Source organism: Rhinopithecus roxellana, chromosome 8 (genome assembly GCF_007565055.1).
Source record: "Rhinopithecus roxellana isolate Shanxi Qingling chromosome 8, ASM756505v1, whole genome shotgun sequence".
NCBI classification, from domain to species: Eukaryota; Metazoa; Chordata; class Mammalia; order Primates; family Cercopithecidae; genus Rhinopithecus; species Rhinopithecus roxellana.
In genome coordinates this window covers 123,691,569-123,713,188 of record NC_044556.1, presented here as the reverse complement: position 1 = coordinate 123,713,188, position 21,620 = coordinate 123,691,569, and the positions used below count along the sequence as shown (strand labels likewise).

General features: G+C 41.4%; 1 protein-coding gene across 3 annotated transcripts in view; it reads right to left on the bottom strand.

Moving 5' to 3' along the window:
* Positions 1 to 1,887, bottom strand: part of KLHL20 (kelch like family member 20) — a 66,783-nt gene extending 64,896 nt beyond the window's left edge. For 2 of the 3 annotated variants that reach the window (XM_010367367.2, XM_030936660.1), the window contains exons 1-2: positions 1,724 to 1,887; positions 728 to 791 (exon numbers count right to left, since the gene is read on the bottom strand). In XM_010367367.2, coding sequence (XP_010365669.1) covers positions 728 to 750 — 23 coding nt within the window. In that variant the 5' untranslated portion in view covers positions 751 to 791; positions 1,724 to 1,887. Of the gene's footprint in view, positions 1 to 727; positions 792 to 1,139; positions 1,272 to 1,723 lie in introns of all 3 variants that reach the window. The other variant, XM_010367368.2, reaches the window with a different exon arrangement.
* Positions 1,888 to 21,620: the final 19,733 nt, after the last annotated feature.

The window sequence follows — 21,620 nt, the reverse complement described above, 5'->3', positions numbered from 1 at the left end:
CAAAAGTTGTTTACCTTTGATGTTAAATAACAAATGATTAAATAGAGTTCAATAAATAGAAAACAAATGTAAAAACCAAAGAAATAGAACTGGGCTGATTTTGTATCAATAAAGATTCTAGTCTCATTTGTTAGAACAGAGTGAGAAAAAGCATTATTAAATTCTAGGGTTGGGAGGGCCTATTTAATTGTCTATATTTTCCCAGACATTGTTCTATTTTTCTATGGAGTAAGTTATTATGTCTAATACCTATTTTAGTCCTTATACAATCTTCCCTGCAATGCAGCTATTTTAATTAACAGAACAAATGTATTATTGAACATAAAGGAAATAACCAAAACCATAATTAGGCATGCAGTACAGTGTATTATAAATAATTATGATTCTTACATGGGAACAGAATCCTCTACATTTTATAGGGAATTGAAGATAATAAATCCATATAGTATCATAATGAACTTAATGTTTATTTACCTTAAAAAAAAACATGAAAAAAGGAAAATTAAGTGTTTACATACAATCCACGGCACTTTTCAAAAATTTAACTTCTGTATTTTATTCTATTAAAAAGCGATTAATTCTTAATATTACTTTTGATTTATTGTAGAACAAGACTCGTTAGTTCCAAGCAGAATTTAGTAAGATTGGAACTCTTTTTTAAAAATTTAAATTATTACATGCTGAATTTTAATCAGTGAAACCAAAGGTTTTCTTCCTAAATGCCTACCTGCGCATTGGCTTTCCTTCCATGCACCATGAAAAGTACCCTTCACCACACTCTAAAGCCGAACCTAAGACAACAGAAAAGCAGGAACTTAATAAAAGCTATTTCTGATCTTTACACTAACAATATTTATCTAATCATTTCACTCATTTCGTCAGTTATCAAGAGTTTCATATCCTATTATATCACAGGCCTTTTGCAGATGCACAATAACTTAATCTAGCACATTTAAGATTACTATCTTTACTCTGCATGCTAAAACGATTAAAGTAAAGGGGAGGTAAAGTATGCTAAATAGTCCTGACTGTTAGGTCAGTCTTGTTCCTCTTCAAAAAGTGCTTGGAGATATTTAACAGTGATCTCGCCAACAAGTATATTTACAGAGCAATCACCAGATACCGACAGCAGTACTAACCTGATAGATCACATAGGGAACACGCTGCTTTAACAACGAATCTGAAGGTTGTTAACTTGTCCCGAAGTGACAGGAGGAGGAGGCGTCGGCATTTGCCTTTACAAACAACTCCGCTTCCGACAGCCCAGGGAGCTTGAACAGGGCAGGGAAAGTATGGCTCCAGACTAACACTCTTTACATGCATTTCCTTCAGTTCCCGAAACAATGTTCACTACCCACGTAGCAGGATTTCTCCAGGTCCCGAGGGTTAAATGGGGGCGCACAGTACTTTCTTTCTTCCCTGAATTCCGAACACTGTCTGGGGAAGCTGTCCAGGGTGCGGAACCCCAGCACTACCAAGCAGGACACAGCCCAGGGCCTCCTCTGGCTTCTGAGATAGGCTGTCAGCCAGCAAGAGCGCACTCTGGCGCTCCGCAAGGCCCGGCCCCAGCGCCCCAACAGTCTCTTCTCGGCGCCGACAGGCGACCGACGAAGCACACCCCTGACCCCATGGGGCAGCTCAGCAACTTGGGACCACATATTTGCGAAGCGAGCCCTGGGGCGCTGTCCGCTGTCCCCTGCTCTAAGGCGGCTGGCTCACTTACCGGCTCTGACACTTTCTTCTCTGCCGCAGCCTCCTCCGTCTACTCCGCCCTCCACTCCTCTCTGCCTCCTCCTCCACCGCTGGTAGCTCAGGCAGGATGCCGCTCTTAGAGCTATTTCCTTTCCCTTCACCCGCCCATGTCCAGAAGGAGGAAGTAGTCCTATTCTTAAACCGTTCCCGCAGGAAGCCACATACTCAGCCAAGGGGTTCCGGTGCGGCTCCGGAAGTAGTCGTGCCCTTTGCTGGGGCATTCGGGTAACCTCGAAGGCTGTTTATCTTCGTGAGGGTTCTTTGTATCCCAAGAGTAACCATTTTTAGAGTTCACTACGGAACTGGCAGTGTTTGAATACTGAAGCCTCCTCTTTTCTTCTTTGTTTTTGTCAGCAAAGGCAGTAGTCAAAGGGTAGTCACAGAAAGCTAAGAATTTTTATTTCTTTTTAGTTGGTGGGTCTCCTTTTGGCACAATGTTCCTAATTGTGGATTGGATTATTGCCTGCACACATGGGTTGGCGTGTATCTGTCAGGCCTCTACTATGTGCAAGGTGCAGAAGTTACATAGATCAGAGATAGCCCTTACCCTCCAGATTTCCCACAGTCGAACTTTCAAGACACCAGGATTTTATCCAGGCTCTAAGGCTGTGTTAGTTTGCCCTTTTTACTTAGTATTCACCACCAGACACTTCACCAAACGCATTTTCTGTGGATTCACTTTAATGTTAGGGAGGAAGAGTATATTTTCTTAAAAAAATTTTTTTTCAGTAGCAAGCAGAGCCAAAAAAGTATATTTTTCAAGTTATCTTTTCCTCCAGATTTTCCCATAGCACACAGTCACCTGAATTTTACTGTATATTAATATTTAGAAAACAAGTGATACAAGTGTAAGGTGGGGATTACAATTTCAGGAATGTCAGAGAAAGACTGTTGATGATTTCCTGATAAGTATACTCGGCTAAGTATTAACCAGATTTTCTTTAACTGTTCTTTATGTAGAACCTACACAGGTTTGTCTAGTTGTTTCTGAGGGGAAAGGATACCTCTTGTTAATTAGCTTGTAGTGGAAAATGCATGGCCTTTAGATCCAGATGTAGTGGCCTAGTGGATTCTTCTTGCTTGCTGCCTGGATACAGATGATTTATCAAGGTATAGGGATTGCAACAGAGAAAGAGTTTTACACAACGTTGAGTGGAAAAATTGAAGAAGTTTTATTGTTACTCAAATCAGTTATATTATTACTCAAATCAGCCTCCTGGAACATTTGGGGGCTAGGGTTTTTTTCAAAGGTGGTTTGGGGAACGGGGTAGGGATGGCTAGGCAATGGGTGCTTGCTGCTGACTGGTTGGGGGTGCAGTCATAGGGGTATGGGAGATGGTCCTTCTGCCTACTGAGTCGTTGCTGGGTGGAGCCACAGGAACAGTTGGTGGGTCCAGGTGGAGCCATCAGTAGTCAAACTTAAAAATATACCCCAAAAGGCCAATCCTAGATTCTACAATAGTGATGTTTTCTGCAGGAGTAATTGGGGAAGTTGCATATCTTGTGACCTCTGGAATAATGCCTGGCAATCACTTATGTCTACACTTAACAGAATTCAGGCTCATCTATCCCCCTAGTCTGGTGATTTCTCATTAGCTTTACAAAGACAGTTGAGTTTTGGGGAAGGACTATAATTATTTAAACTATTAAACTAAATGTCTCCCAAAGTTATCTTGGCTTAAGCCCAGGAATAATTAAGGACAGGCTGAAAGCTAAAGGCAAGATGGGGTTTGGCTAGATCAGATCTCCTCCACTGCTATAATTTTCTCACTGATAGAATTTTTGCAAAGGGGGTTTCAGTTTGCAAAGGCGATTTCACGATACACATAGGTATAAATCCTAGACCTGTAACTGACTAGCTTTGTGATCTTATTCGAAATTTTTACTGCATGTGTATATGTGATATATATACAGATGCAGCAAAATAATTTCTTTTCCACATTTTAAAACTTTAAATAAATTGTATCAAAGCATATGTATTCTTTCGCAACTTCCATTTTCCACTCAACATTCTGTTTGTAAGCTTTGTCCATGTTGATCAATGAAGGTCCAATTCAGTGATTCTCAAAGGACAGTCCTGGACCAGCAGTATCAACGTCGTTTGGAAAATGTCAACCCTTGAGTCCCATTACAGACCTATTGAATCAAAAACTGAAGGTGGGCCCCAGTAATTTGTGTTGTAACAAGTTCTCCAGGTGATTATAGTGCATAGTAAAGTTTGAGAACTACTGCACTATTTATTTTCACTGCTATATAGTATTATATGAATATACCATAGATTTAAAAAAATGTTTTTTTTCTGCAGATTTTTACTATTTCCAGTTTTCTCTATTACAAACAGTGCTACAATGTAAATTCTTGCATATACCGCCTTGTGTAAACCTGTAAGTGTTTCTTTGGGGTGTGCACACAGAAGCAAAATTGCTGGGTTGTTTGCTATGCACAGTTTCAACTGTATTAGCACTAGTCAAATTGCTCTCTAAAGTCATTATTCTATTTCAAGAATAACAATACTAGCAAATACTTATGTAGCATGTTATAGTAACTCGTCATTACTCACACTAGTCCTCTCGAGGTAGGATCTATTATCATTCCTGTTTCACAGATGGCACCAAGATGTTATGTAAGTTGCCCAAAGTCACACAGCTAGTTATGAAGTAGAGCAAGAACTTAAAACAATACACAATGGCTCTAGGGTCTGTGCTTTCAGTTACAGTGCTGTGTTGTCTCTCCATTACAAGTGTTTGAGGGTTTTTGTTGGTCTATATTATCATCACAGTTGGTGTTTTCCAAATTTAAATTTGTTTTTGCCAATTGGATGGGTGTAAAATGGTAATTCACTGTGGTTTAGATGTTTATTTCTCTCATTACTGTTCAAACATTTTTCATATGTGAAAATGGTATTCAGATTTCCCTTCTATGAATTGCTTATTGTAAAAGATACCTTCAAAGTGACTTTTATTTTTTCTGTAATATGAATTATATTTATAATTCATAGTATAGGTATGAAAATGTTACTATATATGATATAAAAATGTTACTAAAAATGCTGCTAACCAAAGACTGATTTTAAAACTCCTGTCCAGCATAAGAGCAGTCCCTCCTATTTCTGTAAATCTGTGGTTCACTCCCCAACCCACTGCAATCTGGTTTGTGCTTCTGCTACTCTGCTTCTTTTTAAAGTGGAGAAGTTCAGTGTGAGTCAACCCTTTTTATTTATGTCAAGACCTAGAGAACTCCATTTAGAAATATGTATATGGTAAACCTGGTATTTGCAGTAATTACAGTTTTTCTGCCACCTGAGTAAGACTATGCCCTACGGGAGCCTGAATTTCTACTTGAAAATATACATAAAATAGATTTTACTTAGATTGGGTGTGTGAAAGAAAAATATCTTGGGCCCCCCCAAATCACTAAGCTAAAGGGAAAAGTCAAGCTGGGAACTGCTTAGGGCAAACCTGCCTCCCATTCTTTTCAAAGTCACCCCTCTGCTTGCTGAGATAAATGCATATCTGATTGCCTCCTGTGGAGAGACTAATCAGAAACTTAAAAGAATGCAACAATTTGTCTCTTATCTACCTATGACCTGGAAGCCCTCTCCCTGCTTTGAGTTGTCCTGCCTTTCCAGACCGAACCTATGTTCGTCTTACACATGTTGTTTGATCTTTCATGTCTCCCTAAAATGTGTAAAACCAAACTGTGGTCTGATCACCTTGGGCACATGTGATCAGGATCTCTCCTGAGGCTGTGTCACAGGTGCATCCTCAACCTTGGCAAAATAAACTTTCTAAATTAACAGACCTGTTTCAGATTTTTGGGTTTCACGGGTGTGAGGTAATGACAACAGCCAAATAATTCTTTTAAGGGGTTGCCGAGTTTACCTTATAGTTTTTCAATAAAAAATTATATCTTGTTTCCAATGTATAAAATACAGTGGTTGAACCTAAGGTTTAGTTGTAGGTGAGATCCACAGGGCCCATTGTTTGTGGAATTTTCATTCTTCTTCTTCTTTCTTCTTTCTTCTTTCTTCTTTCTTCCTTCTTCTTTCTTCTTTCCTCCTCCTCCTCCTCCTCCTCCCCCTCCCCTCCTCCTCCTCCTCCTCCTCCTCTTCTTCTTCTTCTTCCTCTTCTTCTTCCTCTTCCTCCTCTTCCTCCTCTTCCTCTTCCTCTTCCTCTTCCTCTTCCTCTTCTTCTTCTTCTTCTTCTTCTTCTTCTTCTTTTTTTGAAGCTGGGTCTCAATCTGTTACCCAGGCTGGAGTACAGTAGTGCAATCACAGCTCACTGTTGCCTCCGCCTCCTGGGCTCAAGTGATCCTCTCATCTTGTTACAGTAGGTGGCTAGCCAGGCATGTGCGAGACAGGAAAGGGCTTCCCCCACACCTCACCAGGAATGTCAGGCCAGGCAATTGTCACACTGCCTCTCTAATACAATAATTGGTTGCAAACAGCACCAGGGAGAGGCAGTTTCCCAATAGATAAAAACACCTGAAACTGGTGGCAGCTTCTCAATAAGATCTCAGGTATTGGGTGAGTGGGCTCCAGCATGTGCATTACAGGGCAAAATGGCAGAGTTTAGCTGGTATATGAACTTCTGGGGGCATTCCACCAGAATGGGAAGAATGCCTCAATTGAGCATGTGTACAGCTCAAGTAAACATACTCTGCATGCTCCCCTCCCAGGCACTAGCAGGCCATTGCACATGCATACAACCCACCCCAAGGGAAGAATCAGGGCAGAAGGGATGCAAGACCCCAGATGTATGCCAGCATATAAAACCCTAAGTCAAAAGGTCAAACTTCACACTTGTTTTCAAGTTGCCTGCTTGGACCTCTTCCAGGTGTACTTTCCTTCCTTTCACTCCTGCTCTAAAACTTGCCTCCATCTCTTTTGCCTCATGGCCCTCAGCCAAATTCTTTCTTCTGAGGAGGCAAGAATTGAGGTTGCTGCAGACCCACATGGATTCACCACTGGTAACAACTTCAGCCTCTTCAGTAGCTGGGACCACAGGCATGTTCCACCATGCCCAGCTAAATTTTTTTTTTTTTTTTTTTTGTAGAGACGAGGTCTCACTATGTAGCCCAGGCTGGTCTTGGACTCTTGGGCTCAAGTGATCCTCCCACCTTGGCCTCCCAAAGTGCTAGGATTAGAGACATTAACCACCGCACCCAGTGACTTTTTATTCTTGAGGAGACAGACAGTATAAAATTGAACCATGAATTACACAATTAGTTGTTCAATTATGATTGAGGTAATTGAAAGTGATCTACTGGGTGCTAAGAAAACATCTAGTAGGGTGGCTCATGTCTGTATCCCAGCTCTTTGGGAAACTAAGGCAGAAGTATTGCTTGAGCCCAGGAGTTTGAAACCAGCTGGGGCAACATAGGGAGACTTTGTCTCTACAAAAAAATTAAAAATTAGCTGAGCATGGTGTCACACACCTCTAGTCCCAGCTACTCAGAAGGCTGAGGTGGGAGGATCTCTTGAGCCCAGGAGGTTGAAGCTGCAGTGAGCTGTGATTGTGCCATTATGCTTTATTCTGGGCAACAGAGTAAGGCCCTGTCTAAAAGAAAAAAACATTTAGTAGGGTGCCCAGATATGGTCTAGAGGGTAACAGAAAGTATGGTGTGCAGCCTTTAAGATGGCTCTAAGTCTTCTCTGCCTCTTGGTTTTCATTCCCTCATGTAATCCCCTCCTTTGGGTGTGTGTTGGCTGAACCTAGTGACTAACAAATGCAATATAGCGAAAACCATGAAATGGTACTTCTAAGATTAGGTTATAAAAGGACTGTGGCTTCTGTCTCAGATGTCATCTCTCTCTAGCTTTCTCTGAGGGAAATAAGCTACCATGTTGTGAGCTGCCCTGTGAGGAGCCTTGTATGGCAAGAAACTGAGAGAGACTTCTGGCCATCAGAGAGGAACTGAAGTCTCAGTCCAATAGCCCATGAAGAGCTGAATCCTGCCATTAGCAACATGAGTGAGCTTGGAAGTGAATCTTTTCCCAGTTGAGCCTCTAGATAAAACTGCAGACTTTGCTGACAACTTGACTAAAACCTCATGAGTTGGAAGGGAAGGAGGAATGTTATAGGGAAAGACACTAAAGCCAGAGAGGCAAGGACAGGTTGGCCAGGGTGACTGGGGAGAGTAGCATGACACAAAGCTGGTGAAATTAGAAAGTATTTTGGAAAGTTTAGGAACAGAGCAGGAAGAACGTGCACAAGTAAGACAATGATGAAGCATTTTCCTAGTTTTCTTGATGCTGCTATAGAATTCTAGGGTGCTTATAGGATGGTACAACAGAGAGCACTATGATGGGAGCTAGAAGACCGGGGTCCCAGTGCTAATCCTGTGATCTCAAGCCATCACTTGGTCGTTCTTGTTCTCAGTTTTCTCATTTATAAGATGGAATCTAAATCCTTTATAATTTCTCAGTCAAGAGTTATTAGTTACATGAAACATATATGGGGAAAACTATAAAACATTCCTGAAATAAAAAAAAGTAGATTTGAGCAGATAGAAAGTCATTCCATGTTATTGGATAAGTTGACTCAATTTCATAAAGATAACAGTGCCCCATAAAGTAATTTATACATTTAATGCAATCCAATGTGTTTGTGCTTCTATAGCAAAATACCTTAGACTGGGTAATTTACAAAGAACAGAATTTATTTTCCCATAGTTCTGGAGGCTGGGAGGCCCCAGATCAAGGCATCAGCATTGTCAGTGTCTGACAAGGGCTGCTGTTTGCTTCCAAGATGTTGTCCTGCTGCTACCTCCTCTGGAGGGGATGAATGCTGTTTCCACACATGGCAGAAAGGCAAGAGAATGTTCCTTCAAACCTGAGCCATAAGGGAGCTAATCCCATTCATGACTGTAGAGCCCTCATGGCTTAATCACCTTCCAAAAGCCATATGTCTTAATAATGTCACATTTAGGATTACGTTTCAACATGAAATTTGGAGAGGACACCATCCATTAGTCAAACCATAGCACCAAATAAAATCAACTTCAGAGTTTTTACAGAACTAGATAAGTTGATTATAAAGTTAATATGGAAGAAAAGATAAATGAAAATAACCAGAAATACTCTTACTCTAAAAATAGAAATAGCTGAGAGGAGGGTTAACCCTAAGAGATATTATTAAAACATGTTCTAAAACCTCAATAATTAAAACTGTGGTTTGGGCATATGAACAGATAAATACAACAGGGTAAGGAATCCAGAAATAGACCTTAGAACATATGGAAATTTAGTATGCGATCTCAAATCAGTGGGGCAATAGGGCTTCTTTATTAAATGATGCTTGCTGAGACCAGCTTGGTTGGGGACACTCTAACCCAGTGGTGCTAGAGGAATTAAAGACACACATAAGAAATATGGAGGTGTGAAGTGGGAAATCAGGGGTCTCACAGCCTTCAAAGCTGACAGCATCGAACAGAGATTTACCCACATTATTTATTAACAGCAAACCAGTCATTAGCATTGCTTCTATAGATATTAAATTAACTAAAACTATCCCTTATGGGAAATGAAGGGATGGGCCGAATTAAAGGAATAGGTTGGGCTAGTTAACTGCAGCAGGAGCATGTCCTTAAGGCACAGATCACTCATGGTATTGTTTGTGGCTTAAGAATGCCTTTAAGTGGTTTTCTACCCTGGGCTGGCCAGGTGTTCCTTGCACTCATTCTGGTAAACCCACAACTTTTTCAGCGTGGGCATTAGGGCCATTATGAATATATTACAGTGCTGCAGAGATTTTGTTTATGGCCAGTTTTGGGGCCAGTTTATGGGTAGATTTTGGGGTCTTGCTCCCAACATGTCCCCCTTCTTTGATTTGCAAATCGATAAAAGCAAAGGTAGCTTTGTCACAGTGAGCTACTTCTCGCAGGAGTCAGGATCCGCATCTGCAGACTATACAAGGACAAACAACATAGATTAAAAGCACAATCATCATTGAAATCACAGAGCTTCCAAGTGTTTGTATCCATTTTAATGGGTTACTAGCTGCTAATTTGTCTGCAGCTCCTTTAAGCACTCCAGTTCCTGGCATTAAGTTCAGGTGTACCTGGGATGCTTTAAATATTTGTTCTTTTAATTTTGCTATATCCAAAAACGAGTTTGTAGAGTGTCTTTCTAAATACTTTTTTATTCTTTCCCAAGTTTTGATCTTATTAAGAGCATTTAATAGTTTCCACAAATCTTTGTGTTTAGCTCCTAGAGTGGGCCATGTCATGAGGCTGAGGTGCCACTATACTGCCATGGTTCCAGATAATAGGAACTCTTGCTGTACTTCTTATTATGTCTACCATCTGACCTTTTTGTTCAGATCAGCTGAACATAGTGTGACCATGGCACACAGACTGAGAGGTGCAATTTAAGCTAAACATCCCCTTAGGGGACCAATTAATAATGATTCCGTAGGAATCATTGTGCAGCACCTCTGCCTCTTCTGCAAAGCGATCTTCCTAAACAAGTACATTCATTATTTCTAGCCAGGTTCTATTTTGTTTACAAATAGGTTTTTGAGGGTGGTATGCCTCAATTATAGGAGCAGATTTATTATGGTAAATACTGAGATCAGAAAGCATGTGTAACTGTGTCATAGAGTGATTAAATCCAGGCATTATTACCAGCCAAGATTGATAAATATGCCCAATAAGTATAATTGTTCTCTGTGTCAGCCCTTGTTGAAGGAAATACTCATGGCAGTGGTGATAACCGCTATCATATCAAATTACTCATTGTGACTGGTTGTCCCACTTTCCTCAGGTTTTCTTCTGCCATCTGTGACAGCTTCTTGATCTGTCCCCAAGTGGGTGGCTGTGTTCAACAGGTGTTGCTCGTGACAGTTGGGGTCCTCCTCAGCATCAGCCTTGACATGGCTGCAACCAGGGAGTCCTCGGGATCCTCCCAGAATCTCTTCCTCGACATCTGGCACATAATAAGGTTTCAGGTGTCTTGATGGTATCCAAATTGGCTGTTGATTTTGGTCTGGAGAAACACAAGCATAACCTCTACCCCAAGTTATTATTTTACCTATTTCCTAACTTTTTGTTATTGGATCTCTCCACCAAATCAATTGTTCTGCTTCTGTCTTTGCAGCTGGTTTCTGTAGATGCTGTTCAGCTGCTGATAACATCTGGCCTTTGGGCAGGCTCAAAAAATTTAAAGTTAATAATGCTAGATTCAGTTGCATCTCTGAAGTTCCATATTCTCTGTCTCCCCCTTTCTGCTTTTGCAACTGCTGTTTTAGGGAGACATTCATTCTTTCCACTATGGCTTGTCCTTGAGAATTGCATGGGATACCAGTAATGTGTTTAATAGTCCACATAGAGAAAAATGTAGCTTGGCTAGTATAGCCTGGGGCATTATCTGTCTTAATAGAAGCTGGAATGCCCATCACCACAAAAGACTGCAAAAAGATGATGTTTAACACAGGCAGAAGACTCTCCTGTTTGGCATGTAGCCCAGACAAAGTGAGAAAAGGTGTCCACACATACATGTACATAAGCTAGTCTCCCAAACAAGGGAACATGTGTGACTTCCATTTGCCAAAGAGAGTTAGGTTCCAATCCTTGAGAATTAACGCCTCCTGTAAAAGATGAGGAATTACCATTTGGCAAGTTGGGCATCATTGGATAATATTTTTAGCTTATTTCAGGTAATGTATCTGTGTTTGAGACCAGAGGCATTAACATGGGTTAAATTGTGAAAGTGTCTAGCATTAGATATTGCATTAGCAACTAGGTGATCAGCCATTTGATTCCCTTCAGTCAAAGGTCCTGGAAGAGGTGTATGAGCTCTAATGTGAGTGATGTAAAAAGGGTGCATTCTACTCCTAACTGCTGTTTGCAATTGGGTAAATAAAGTCATCAGTTGTTCATCTGTATGAAATTGTAACTGAGCATTTTCAATTAACTGTGGGGAATGAACCATGTATGAAGAATTGGAAATCACATTAATAGGCATATCAAAAGCAGTCAATACTGCTACAAGCTCTGCTTTTTGAGCTGAAGTGTAGGACGTCTGGAAAACTTTACTTTTTGAGCCAAAATAAGAAGCTTTACCATTACTAGATCCATCTGTAAAAACATTCTCAGCCCCTTCAAATGGTTTAAACTTAGTTATTTTGGGGAGAATCCAATTAGTTAATTTCAAAAACTGAAACAGCTTTGTTTTAGAAAAATGATTATCAAGAATGCCCACAAAGTCAGCTAAATGGGTTTGCCAAGTAAGATTATTTATAGAAGCTTGCTGTATTTGTACCTTCGTGAGAGGGACAATAATTTTTCCAGGATCATATCCATGTAATTTAACAATCTGAGTTCTCCCAATCCCTATCGTGGGAGCGATTTGATCCAAATAAGGAGTTAGAGTCCATGAATTAGTATGTGGAAGAAAAAGCCACTCTACTAAGTCCCGTTCTTGGACAATAACACCAGTGAATGCTGAGTTGAAAAAATTAGCAAATCTAGAGTCTTCTCTGGATCTATTCTATTTATTTGAGCTTTATGGACTTGCTTCTCAATCAGTTGTAACTCTGCCTCAGCCTCCTTTGTTAATTGCCAAGGGCTAGTGAGACTAGGATTTCCTCTAAGGATAGAAAACAGATTGCTCATGGCATAGGTAGGAATGCCCAGAGCAGGTCGTATCCAATTAATGTCCCCTAGTAATTTTTGAAAGTCATTTAATGTTTTTAATTGATCCCTACATATGGTTACTTTCTGTGGCACAATGGTAGTGTCATTTACTAAGGTCCCCAAGTAGGAGTAAGGAATAGTAGTCTGAATTTAGTCAGGAGCTATAATTAAACCAGCACGAGAAATTGAATTTTGCAAGTGATCATAACATTGGAGTAATATTTCTCGTGTGGGGGCAGCACAAAGTTTATCATTTATATAGTGAATAATGTAACACTGTGAAAATTTTTTGCGAGTGGGTTCAATTGCTTGCCTCACATACATCTGGCAAATTGTTGGACTGTTTAACATGCCTTATGGCAACAATTTCCAGTGATAACACTTAGCAGGTTGCAGGTTGTTTACTGCAGGAATTGTAAATGCAAACTGTTCACAGTCTTGCGCAGCTGAAGGGATAGTAAAGAAACAATCTTTTAAATCTATGACTATTAAAGGCCAATTTTTGGAATTATAGCAGGAGAAGGCAATCCTGGCTGTAATGCTCCCATAGGTTGTAAAATTGAATTGATGGCTCTTAAGTCAGTTAACATTCTCCATTTACCTGATTTTTTTCTTAGTTACAAAAACTGGAGAATTCCAAGGGGAAAATGTTGGAGCTATGTGCCCGTTTTCTAATTGTTCAGTAACTAATTTCTCTAAAGCCTCCAGTTTCTCTTTACTTAGCAGCCATTGTTCTATCCAAATTGGCTTATCTGTTAACAATTTTAAAGGTATAGGTTCTGGAGGCTTAACCATGGCCACCATAAAAAGTGATATCCTAATCTTTGGTGGGAACTTTTTAAACCTTGCAAAATTTTCTTCTAGTCCTGTACCAGGGACATACTCCATTTCATGCATCATATGTTGACTTCGAGCGCTATATAATTGTTCTGGAATTAGAACTTGTGCTCCCTATTGTTGTAATAAATCTCTTTCCCATAAATTTATAGGTACAGTTATTGGTTGAACAGTGCCAGGTTGCCCATCCTGCCCTTCACAATGCAAAATGTAACTACTTTGATATACTTCAGGGGCTTTACCAACTCCAACTATGTTAAATTGAGCAGATTGAATTGGCCACGTGGATGGGCAGTGCTGTAGAGAAATGATTGAAATGTCCACTCCTGTATCTACCAAACTTTTAAATTTCTTTCCCTGAATAGTTATTCCACAGGCAGGACATTTATCAGTAATTTGATTTACCCAATAAGCTGCTTTTCCTTGTTTATTTGTGCTTCCAAATCCTCCTGTTCATTTAATTTCACTTTTTCCCATTCCCACATATGGCACAATCAGGAGCTGTGCTATATGCTCTCCTGGCTCTGCTTTCCAGGGAACAGAAGTAGATATAACAATTTGAATTTCCCCATTGCAATCTGAATCAATGACTCCTGTATATATTTGTATCCCTTTTAAACTTAAACTAGACCTTCCTAAAAGTAATCCTATCGTACCCGCTGGCAAGGGTCCACAGACTCCTGGAGTTGGGACCTTTTGCGGGAGTTCCCCAGGCAGAAGGCTCACAGCTTTTGTGCAGCATAAATCTACTGCAGCACTACCGGCTGTGGTGGGGGACAGACATTGTACAGGGGTGAGGGAATGGCCTGAGCTGGAAATGCCCCGGTTTAGAATGGGGCCCAGGATGGGCCCCTCATGGTGTTTCCCGAAACCGGGTTCCCATCTTTATCAAACTTAGAATGACACTGATTAGCTCAATGTTTTCCTTTTTTACATTTTGGACATATTTCAGGTTCAACAGTTTTCTTTTTTTCCCTATCTGGCGGCCTGACTCGCTGATTTTTTTGTACATTCTTTTTTAGTATGACCATGCTTCCCACAGTTAAAACAAGCTCCAGGAAATGGGGTATTTACTTTATCCACTCTCAGTCCTGCCATTGCCTGTGCCAACAAAGTGGCTTTATGTAGACTACCTCCAATACCATCACAGGCCTTGATATAATCAAGTAAATGTGCTTTCCCGCTGATAGGTTGCAGAGCAGCCTGCAATCGGGATTAGCATTGTCCAAAGCTAACAACTGCAACACTATATCCTGAGCAGCCAAATCTGCAATCATCTTTTTAAGAGACTCCTGTAACCTAGCTATAAATCAATGTATGGTTCTCTTCATCCCTGTTTTATAGCACTAAAGGAAGGGTATTGTTCTCCACCTGAAGTGATTTTTTTCCCAAGCCCTAATGCACACTCTGCTAAGCTGTTCTGTGGCATCATCCTGCATGACCACTTGTGCATCTAAACCAGCCCAGCCGCCAACCCCCAAAAGTTGGTCTGCAGTTATATTAATTTGAGGTTGGGCCTAGGCATTGCGAGCAGCCTGAATGCAAGTTTCATCTGCTCACCAAGTTTTTAAATTGTAAGAACTGAGAAGGAGTTAGACAAGCTTAAGTAAGAGTGTCCCTGTCAGTAGGTATCATCTGACTGGAAACAGTAACATTCTTTAACAGTCCCATTGCAAAAGGAGTACCTGGTCCATACTCATTTATAGCTTGTTTAAATTATTTGAGTAATTTAAAAGGAAAAGGCTCAAATGTAGCTGTAATATTTCCCTGTTGATCTGGGGGGTGTATTCTTTTTTTTTTTTTTTGAGACGGAGTCTCGCTCTGTCGCCCAGGCTGGAGTGCAGTGGCCGGATCTCAGCTCACTGCAAGCTCCGCCTCCCGGGTTTACGCCACTCTCCTGCCTCAGCCTCCCAAGTAGCTGGGACTACAGGCACCCGCCAACTCGCCCGGCTAGTTTTTTGTATTTTTTTAGTAGAGACGGGGTTTCGCCGTGTTAGCCAGGATGGTCTCGATCTCCTGACCTCGCGATCCACCCGTCTCGGCCTCCCAAAGTGCTGGGATTACAGGCTTGAGCCACCGCGCCCGGCCCTGGGGGGTGTATTCTTACAGGGAACTGCCAAGTCTGTAAATCACCCTCTCGTCTAGCTTGCTGAATTCCTGCCTGAATAGAACTAAGAGTGGTCACTCAAGGCACTGCTCGAACAGTCACTGGGGCAACTAGTTTTAGCCCAGTGTCCTACGGAAAAGAAATATCTGGAGGGTCTTTTTCTTCAAAATAATAATGAGGGAGTGCAGAAGGGTAGGGATGAACCTCTCCCTCTTTTGCTGCTTTAGCTATAGCTGGCAAATGAACCTGGTCTGTAACCTCTTCTGTTACTTCATTATACTCTCATTCCTCCTCCTCATCGGTGTGAAAAAGTTCCAAGGTGAAACAAACCAGACCCCAAACTTGTCCTATTGTTATCCTGAAGCTTCTGAGCTCCCCTTCTTACTCACCACAGGGATTGCTTTCAGAGTATTTGGGTGTCCTCCAGCTAGTTTTCCATTCCAACCATTGCTCCGGCGACCCTTCAACCTGGATTCAAGCCCCCACGAATGGACGCCACTTGCCAAGACAAGCTTGATTGGGGAGACCCTAACCCAGTGGTGCTAGAGGAATTAAAGACACACATACAGAAATATAGAGGTGTGAAGTGGGAAATCAGGGGTCTCACAGCCTTCAGAGCTGAGAGCTCCAAACAGAGATTTACCCACGTATTTATTAACAGCAAACCAGTCATTAGCATTGTTTCTATAGATATTAAATTAACTAAAAGTATCCCTTATGGGAAACAAAGGGATGGGCTGAATTAAAGGAATAGGTTGGGCTAGTTAACTGCAGCAGGAGCATGTCCTTAAGGCACAGATCACTCATGCTATTGTTTGTGGCTTAAGAATGCCTTTAAGTGGTTTTCTACCCTGGGCTGGCCAGGTGTTCCTTGCCCTCATTCTGGTAAACCCACAACCTTTCAACATGGTAAACCCACAACCTTTCAACATGGGCATTAAGGCCGTTATGAACATATTACAGTGCTACAGAGGTTTTGTTTATGGCCAGTTTTGGGGCCAGTTTATGGCCAGATTTTGGGGAGCTTGCTCCCAACAGATGCTGATACAACTATGGAAACATATGAAATTTGATTTATTTCTTTATACAATGAGTGAGACTTCACTACAGTCTAACAAAGTCCTCTGAAGACCCTATGGGAAGATCTGAGCCTGGGATGGTCCTTTATATTTGTCAAAAGTTGGAGTTAGAAGGCCAGTTCTTTATACCCCACATCAATCAAATGTATTTGAAATCTTAAGGTAATAATGAAGGTGTAAAAATAATATGAGAAAATATGGGTGAATTTCTTTATTAAGAGTGGAGAGGCTGGGCATGGTGGCTCATGCCTGTAATCCCAGCACTTTGGGAGGCCAAGGTGGGCTGATCACTTGAGGTCAGCAGTTCAAGACCAGCCTGGCCAACATGGTGAAACACTGTCTCTATTAAAAGTGCAAAAATTAGCTGGACGTGGTGGCAGGCACCCATAATCCCAGGTACTTGGGAGGCTGAGGCAGGAGAATCACTTGAACCTGGGAGGCAGATGTTGTGGTGAGCTGAGATTGCACCACTGCACTTCAGCCTGGGTGACAGAGCAAGTCTTTGTCTCAAATAAGAAAAAAAAAAAAAAAAGGAGAAACACTTCCCTGAATATGACTCAAAATCTAGAAGCAAAAAGATTGATCAATTTGACCGCATTAAAAAATGTCCATGGGACAAAGATAAATAAAGTAAAAAAAATATGACAATTAGGAAAAACATATTTGCAATATGTTAATATATCATAAAGGGTTCATAATGTAATATATAAATGGCTCCTAAAAATAGAGTAAAAGCAAATAACATAAATGGGCAAAATATATGAACAGCCAGTTTACAGAAAAAGAAAATGTCCTCAATCATTTAAATATATAATGAGCAATCTTGCTCATAATAAGATAAATGCAAATTGTTTCTATTGAGACCATTTACCACGTATAAAGTAGGCGAAAATCTGAAATTGCACACCCTCTTTTTCTGACACAACTGTGGGGAAGAATGCACTCATTTGTGACGAGTGTGTGTACAAAATGATAAAACTTCTATGGAGGGGGATTTGGCAAGATCTAGCAAAATTACATTTGCATTGACCTTTTTCCATTATCCTGAGGAAACACTTGCAAAAATAAAATAAGTTATGCACAAGGTTACTCGCTGCAGGATACTTTGTAATAAAAAAAATTAGAAGGAATCTAAAAGATTCTTATTAGGGGGCTGATTACATAAACTATGGGTATCCACATAATGAGGACTACGCAATTATAACAAAAAAATGACAAAGGGCTGGGTGGGATGGCTCACACCTGTAATCCCAGCACTTTGGGAGGCTGAGGCGGGTGGATCACCTGAGGTCAGGAGTTCGAGACCAGCCTGGCCAACATGGTGAAACCTCATCTCTACTAAAAATACAAAAATTAGCCATGCATGGTGGTGGGTGCCTGTAATCCCAGCTACTTGGGAGGCTGAGGCAGGAGAATTGCTTGAACCTGGGAAGCAGAGGTTGCAGTGAGCTGAGATCACGCCACTGCTCTCCAGCCTGGGTGACAGAGTGAGATTTGGTCTCAAAAAAAAAAAATAAAAAAAAAAAAAGGATTTTTTTTTTTTTTTTTTTTTTTTTTAAAGACAAAATCTCGCTCTGTTGCCCAGGCTGGAGTGCGGTAGCATGATCTCAGCTCATGGCAACCTCCACCACCCAGGTTCAAGCAATTCTCTTGCCTCAGCCTCCCGAGTAGCTGGGCTTGCAGGCGCACGCCACCAGGCAGGCTAATTTTTGTATTTTCAGTAGAGACGGGGTTTCACCATATTGGTCAGGCTGGTCTTGAACTCCTGACCTACTGATCTGCCCGCCTCAGCCTCCCAAAGTGCTGGGATTACAGGCGTGAGCCACTGCACCTGGCCGGAAGATCTCTTAATGGCATGCTCTTCAAGCATATTGTTAAGTAATGAAAACCAAGTGAACAGTGTTTATAGCATGCTAACTTTGATTAAGAAATGGGCAGAAATATAGTGTGAGTGTATAAAAGTGTATATGTATTTATTTATAGTTTAAAATTTTACATATTATATATGTATATAAATTGAAAGATAAGTGGAGAATTAATAAAAATGGTTACCTACAGGGGAAAGGAGAGACCAGGGTAGAAAGGTTAGGGATAGCAGCCAGATTTTGAAAGTATTGGCCTTTATATTTTTATTTATTAAATGTTCTTAATTTAAAAATTCACTTGAGCAAAATCTATTTTTATTTATTTAATTTTTTTAATACAGAGTCTCTCTTTGTCACCCAGGCTAAAGAGCAGTCGTGCAAACATGGCTCACTGCAGCCTCAACCTCCTGGGCTCAAGGAATTCTCCTGCCTCAGCCCCACAAATAGCTGGGACTATAGGCACATGCCACCATACCTGGCTAATTTTCGTATTTTTTTTTTTTCTGTAGAGACAGAGTTTCACCATGGTGCCCCGGCTGGTCCCGAACTCCTGAGCTCAAGCGATCTACCTGCCTAGGCTCCCAAAGTGCTGGGATTAGAGGTGTGAGCCACCACGCCCAGCCCTCTATTTTTATTTAAATAAAAATTTATTATTTATTTAATATGTATTTTTATTCTAATAAAAGGCATTTATTTTAATATCTTTAAAATTTTTAAAGAAAATTTAATCAAAAGAGAAAAAAACCATCCTTAAATATTGAAGAATAAACAGCTCTAACTATGTCAAGTTGGTAGCATATATAGTTAATGCTGTAATGTATCACCCAGACATCCCTCAGGAATGAGGGACATAATCCACCAGATGCTAGAAGTGCTGCTGACAGAGAGAGCCCTGCTGTCAGCTCTTTTTGGGAGACACCTTGACTGAAAAAGAGTGGCCTGACCAAGATCTCACTCCCTCTCTGGGACAGCTTGCATTCAATCACTGGTCAATGCAGGGATATAAAGGCACAGCTCTGTTGCCCCTACTTGGGATAACTCTGAAGGATCATCCCAGTGTCAGAGCTTCCCAGAGGGGCTGCAGAGGCCTTTGTTGAAACTACAGTACAGCCCAACTCCCCCCTCTGCCCTGCTTCTGTCCTTTCTTTTCACAGGTATTGATCCCAAAAGCACTCTCTAATAAATTACCTGCATACTAAACTCCATCTCAGAATGTGCTTCTTGAGGAGTCCAACTGCAACAGTTAGCGTCAGGAGTGGTTCAAGAAAGCAGTCACTATAATGGGATTTTGGTGTTGGACCACCTGCTTCCAGGCTAACAATGAGAATATCAACACTTGTGGTAGAAAGAAGCACAGACAGTCCTTGGCACAATTGAAGTGCAATTGTTCAAAACTTCACTGCTGCTGAACTGTATCTTCTGGTGAATGGAAACACTCTAGTAGGTTCAGTGGATCAGATGTTTGAGATATATGGGGGAAATATGAGTGGGCTGATGTTAAGCTTATTTGATATTTTGAAGAAATGTAATGAAAGGTTGAGAGTGATTAATTTGACAATTAAAAACTAAGCATGAAAGCCAAAGGGCATCCTCATTAAGAAATAGGAGGCTCTCATCTGCAACTGGAAAGCAGGAAAAGCTGAGGGCTAGGTCCAGGACTTAATTGTAAGAGTTGCAGGGCCTCACGGAAGATTAAATTCTTACTACTGGCAGGTTGGCTCTGCCTAGAACAGGGTGCTAGCTGGGAAAAAGTGGGATCTTGACACATGGGATGGGGACATCTGTGTTCATGCACCCCCAAATCTTTAATTCCCAAAGTTCCCTGAACCCTCTAAGCCTAGAGAAGTGGCCCTCTGCTCCCTAGGGCCAGTGCTCCTTCCTTGCTTGAAGATGATGAAAAGGCCTCCCTACTGCAGGACATCAGCCCTTTCAAGATCAGCCCCACTTTCCTGCCTTGCCACTAAGCCAATAACTAGATTAAGTTACAACATAACCCTGCTAGGGACATGCTTGGCCCACAATGGAGGAAAAGGATAGCATTAGTTTTTAGGGCAGCTGTGCTAAGTGGCTTTAACAACTGAAATCTATTTTCTTGCAGTTCTGGAGGCTAGAAGTCTGAGATCAAAGTGTCAGCATCATCAGACCATCACTGTTACATAAATACTTTTCCCTCTCTCACACCTGTGGTTGCATGGGCTTGCCTGTGACCAACTGAAGGAGTGGGAAAAAGCTTGAGCTTGGTTCGTGACTGGGTTGGATCAGGACACTGGTGCAAGCCATAAAATGGACAGTGGCTGCACTACAGAGGTGAGAGGAAATTCTCCAAATGGACAAGAACATTGGGAAACCTACCTCTGTGTGGAAAGAAAAGTGGTTCAGGGTTAGAATTTACACAGACACACAAACTGCAATGAATGGCTTGGCTGGAAGGTGAAATATTTAGGGACAGGGGAAAAGGAGACCTGAGGTAGAGGCATGTGAATGGACGTATAAGAATGGACGCAGAGATCGGGAGCGGTGGTTCACGCCTGTAATCCCAGCATTTTGGGAGATTGAGGAGGGTGGATCACTTGAGTTCAGGAGTTCGAGACCAGCCTGGCCAACACGGTGAAACCTCGTCTCTACTAAAAATACAAAAATTAGCTGGGTGTGGTGGTATGCACCTGTAATTCCAGCTACTTGGGAGCCTGAGGCACGAGAATCGCTTGAACCCAGGAGGCAGAGGTTGCAGGTAGCTGAGATCATGCTACTGTACTCGAGCCTGGACAACAGAATGAGACTTCATCTCAAAAAATAAAAATAAAAATAAAATAAAAAGAATGGACACAGAGGGGCGTGGTGTTTCATGCTTGTAATCCCAGTGCTTTGGGAGGCCAAGTTGGGAGGATCACTTGAGGCCAGGAATTCCAGATCAGCCTGGGCAACATAGCAAGATCCTGTCTCTAAAAGAAAGAAATAAATTAGTCAAGCACGGTGGTGGTGCGTGTCTATCATCCTAACGGCTTCAGGAGGCTGAAGTGGGAGGATCACATGAGCCCAGAAGTTCAAGGTTATGGTGAGCTGTGATCGCACTACTTCATTTCAGCCTGGGCAAGAAAGTGAGACCCTATCCCCCCCGCCATAAAGAACACAGAATGACAGCCAGCAGACTGCCAGCAATAAAGATCAGTGCAGAGTCCCTGACATTATGGCACTTACCCGCTACCTTCCTCCTCTTATTCCTCCTCCTTCTTCCTTGGCTTCTGTGTTGCCAGATTCACCTAAAACTGTTTATTCTCTAATGATTTTTTCCCTATCTTCTTTTGCCTTCTTTCTAAATGTAGTTGTTCCCCAAGGCTCTGCCTT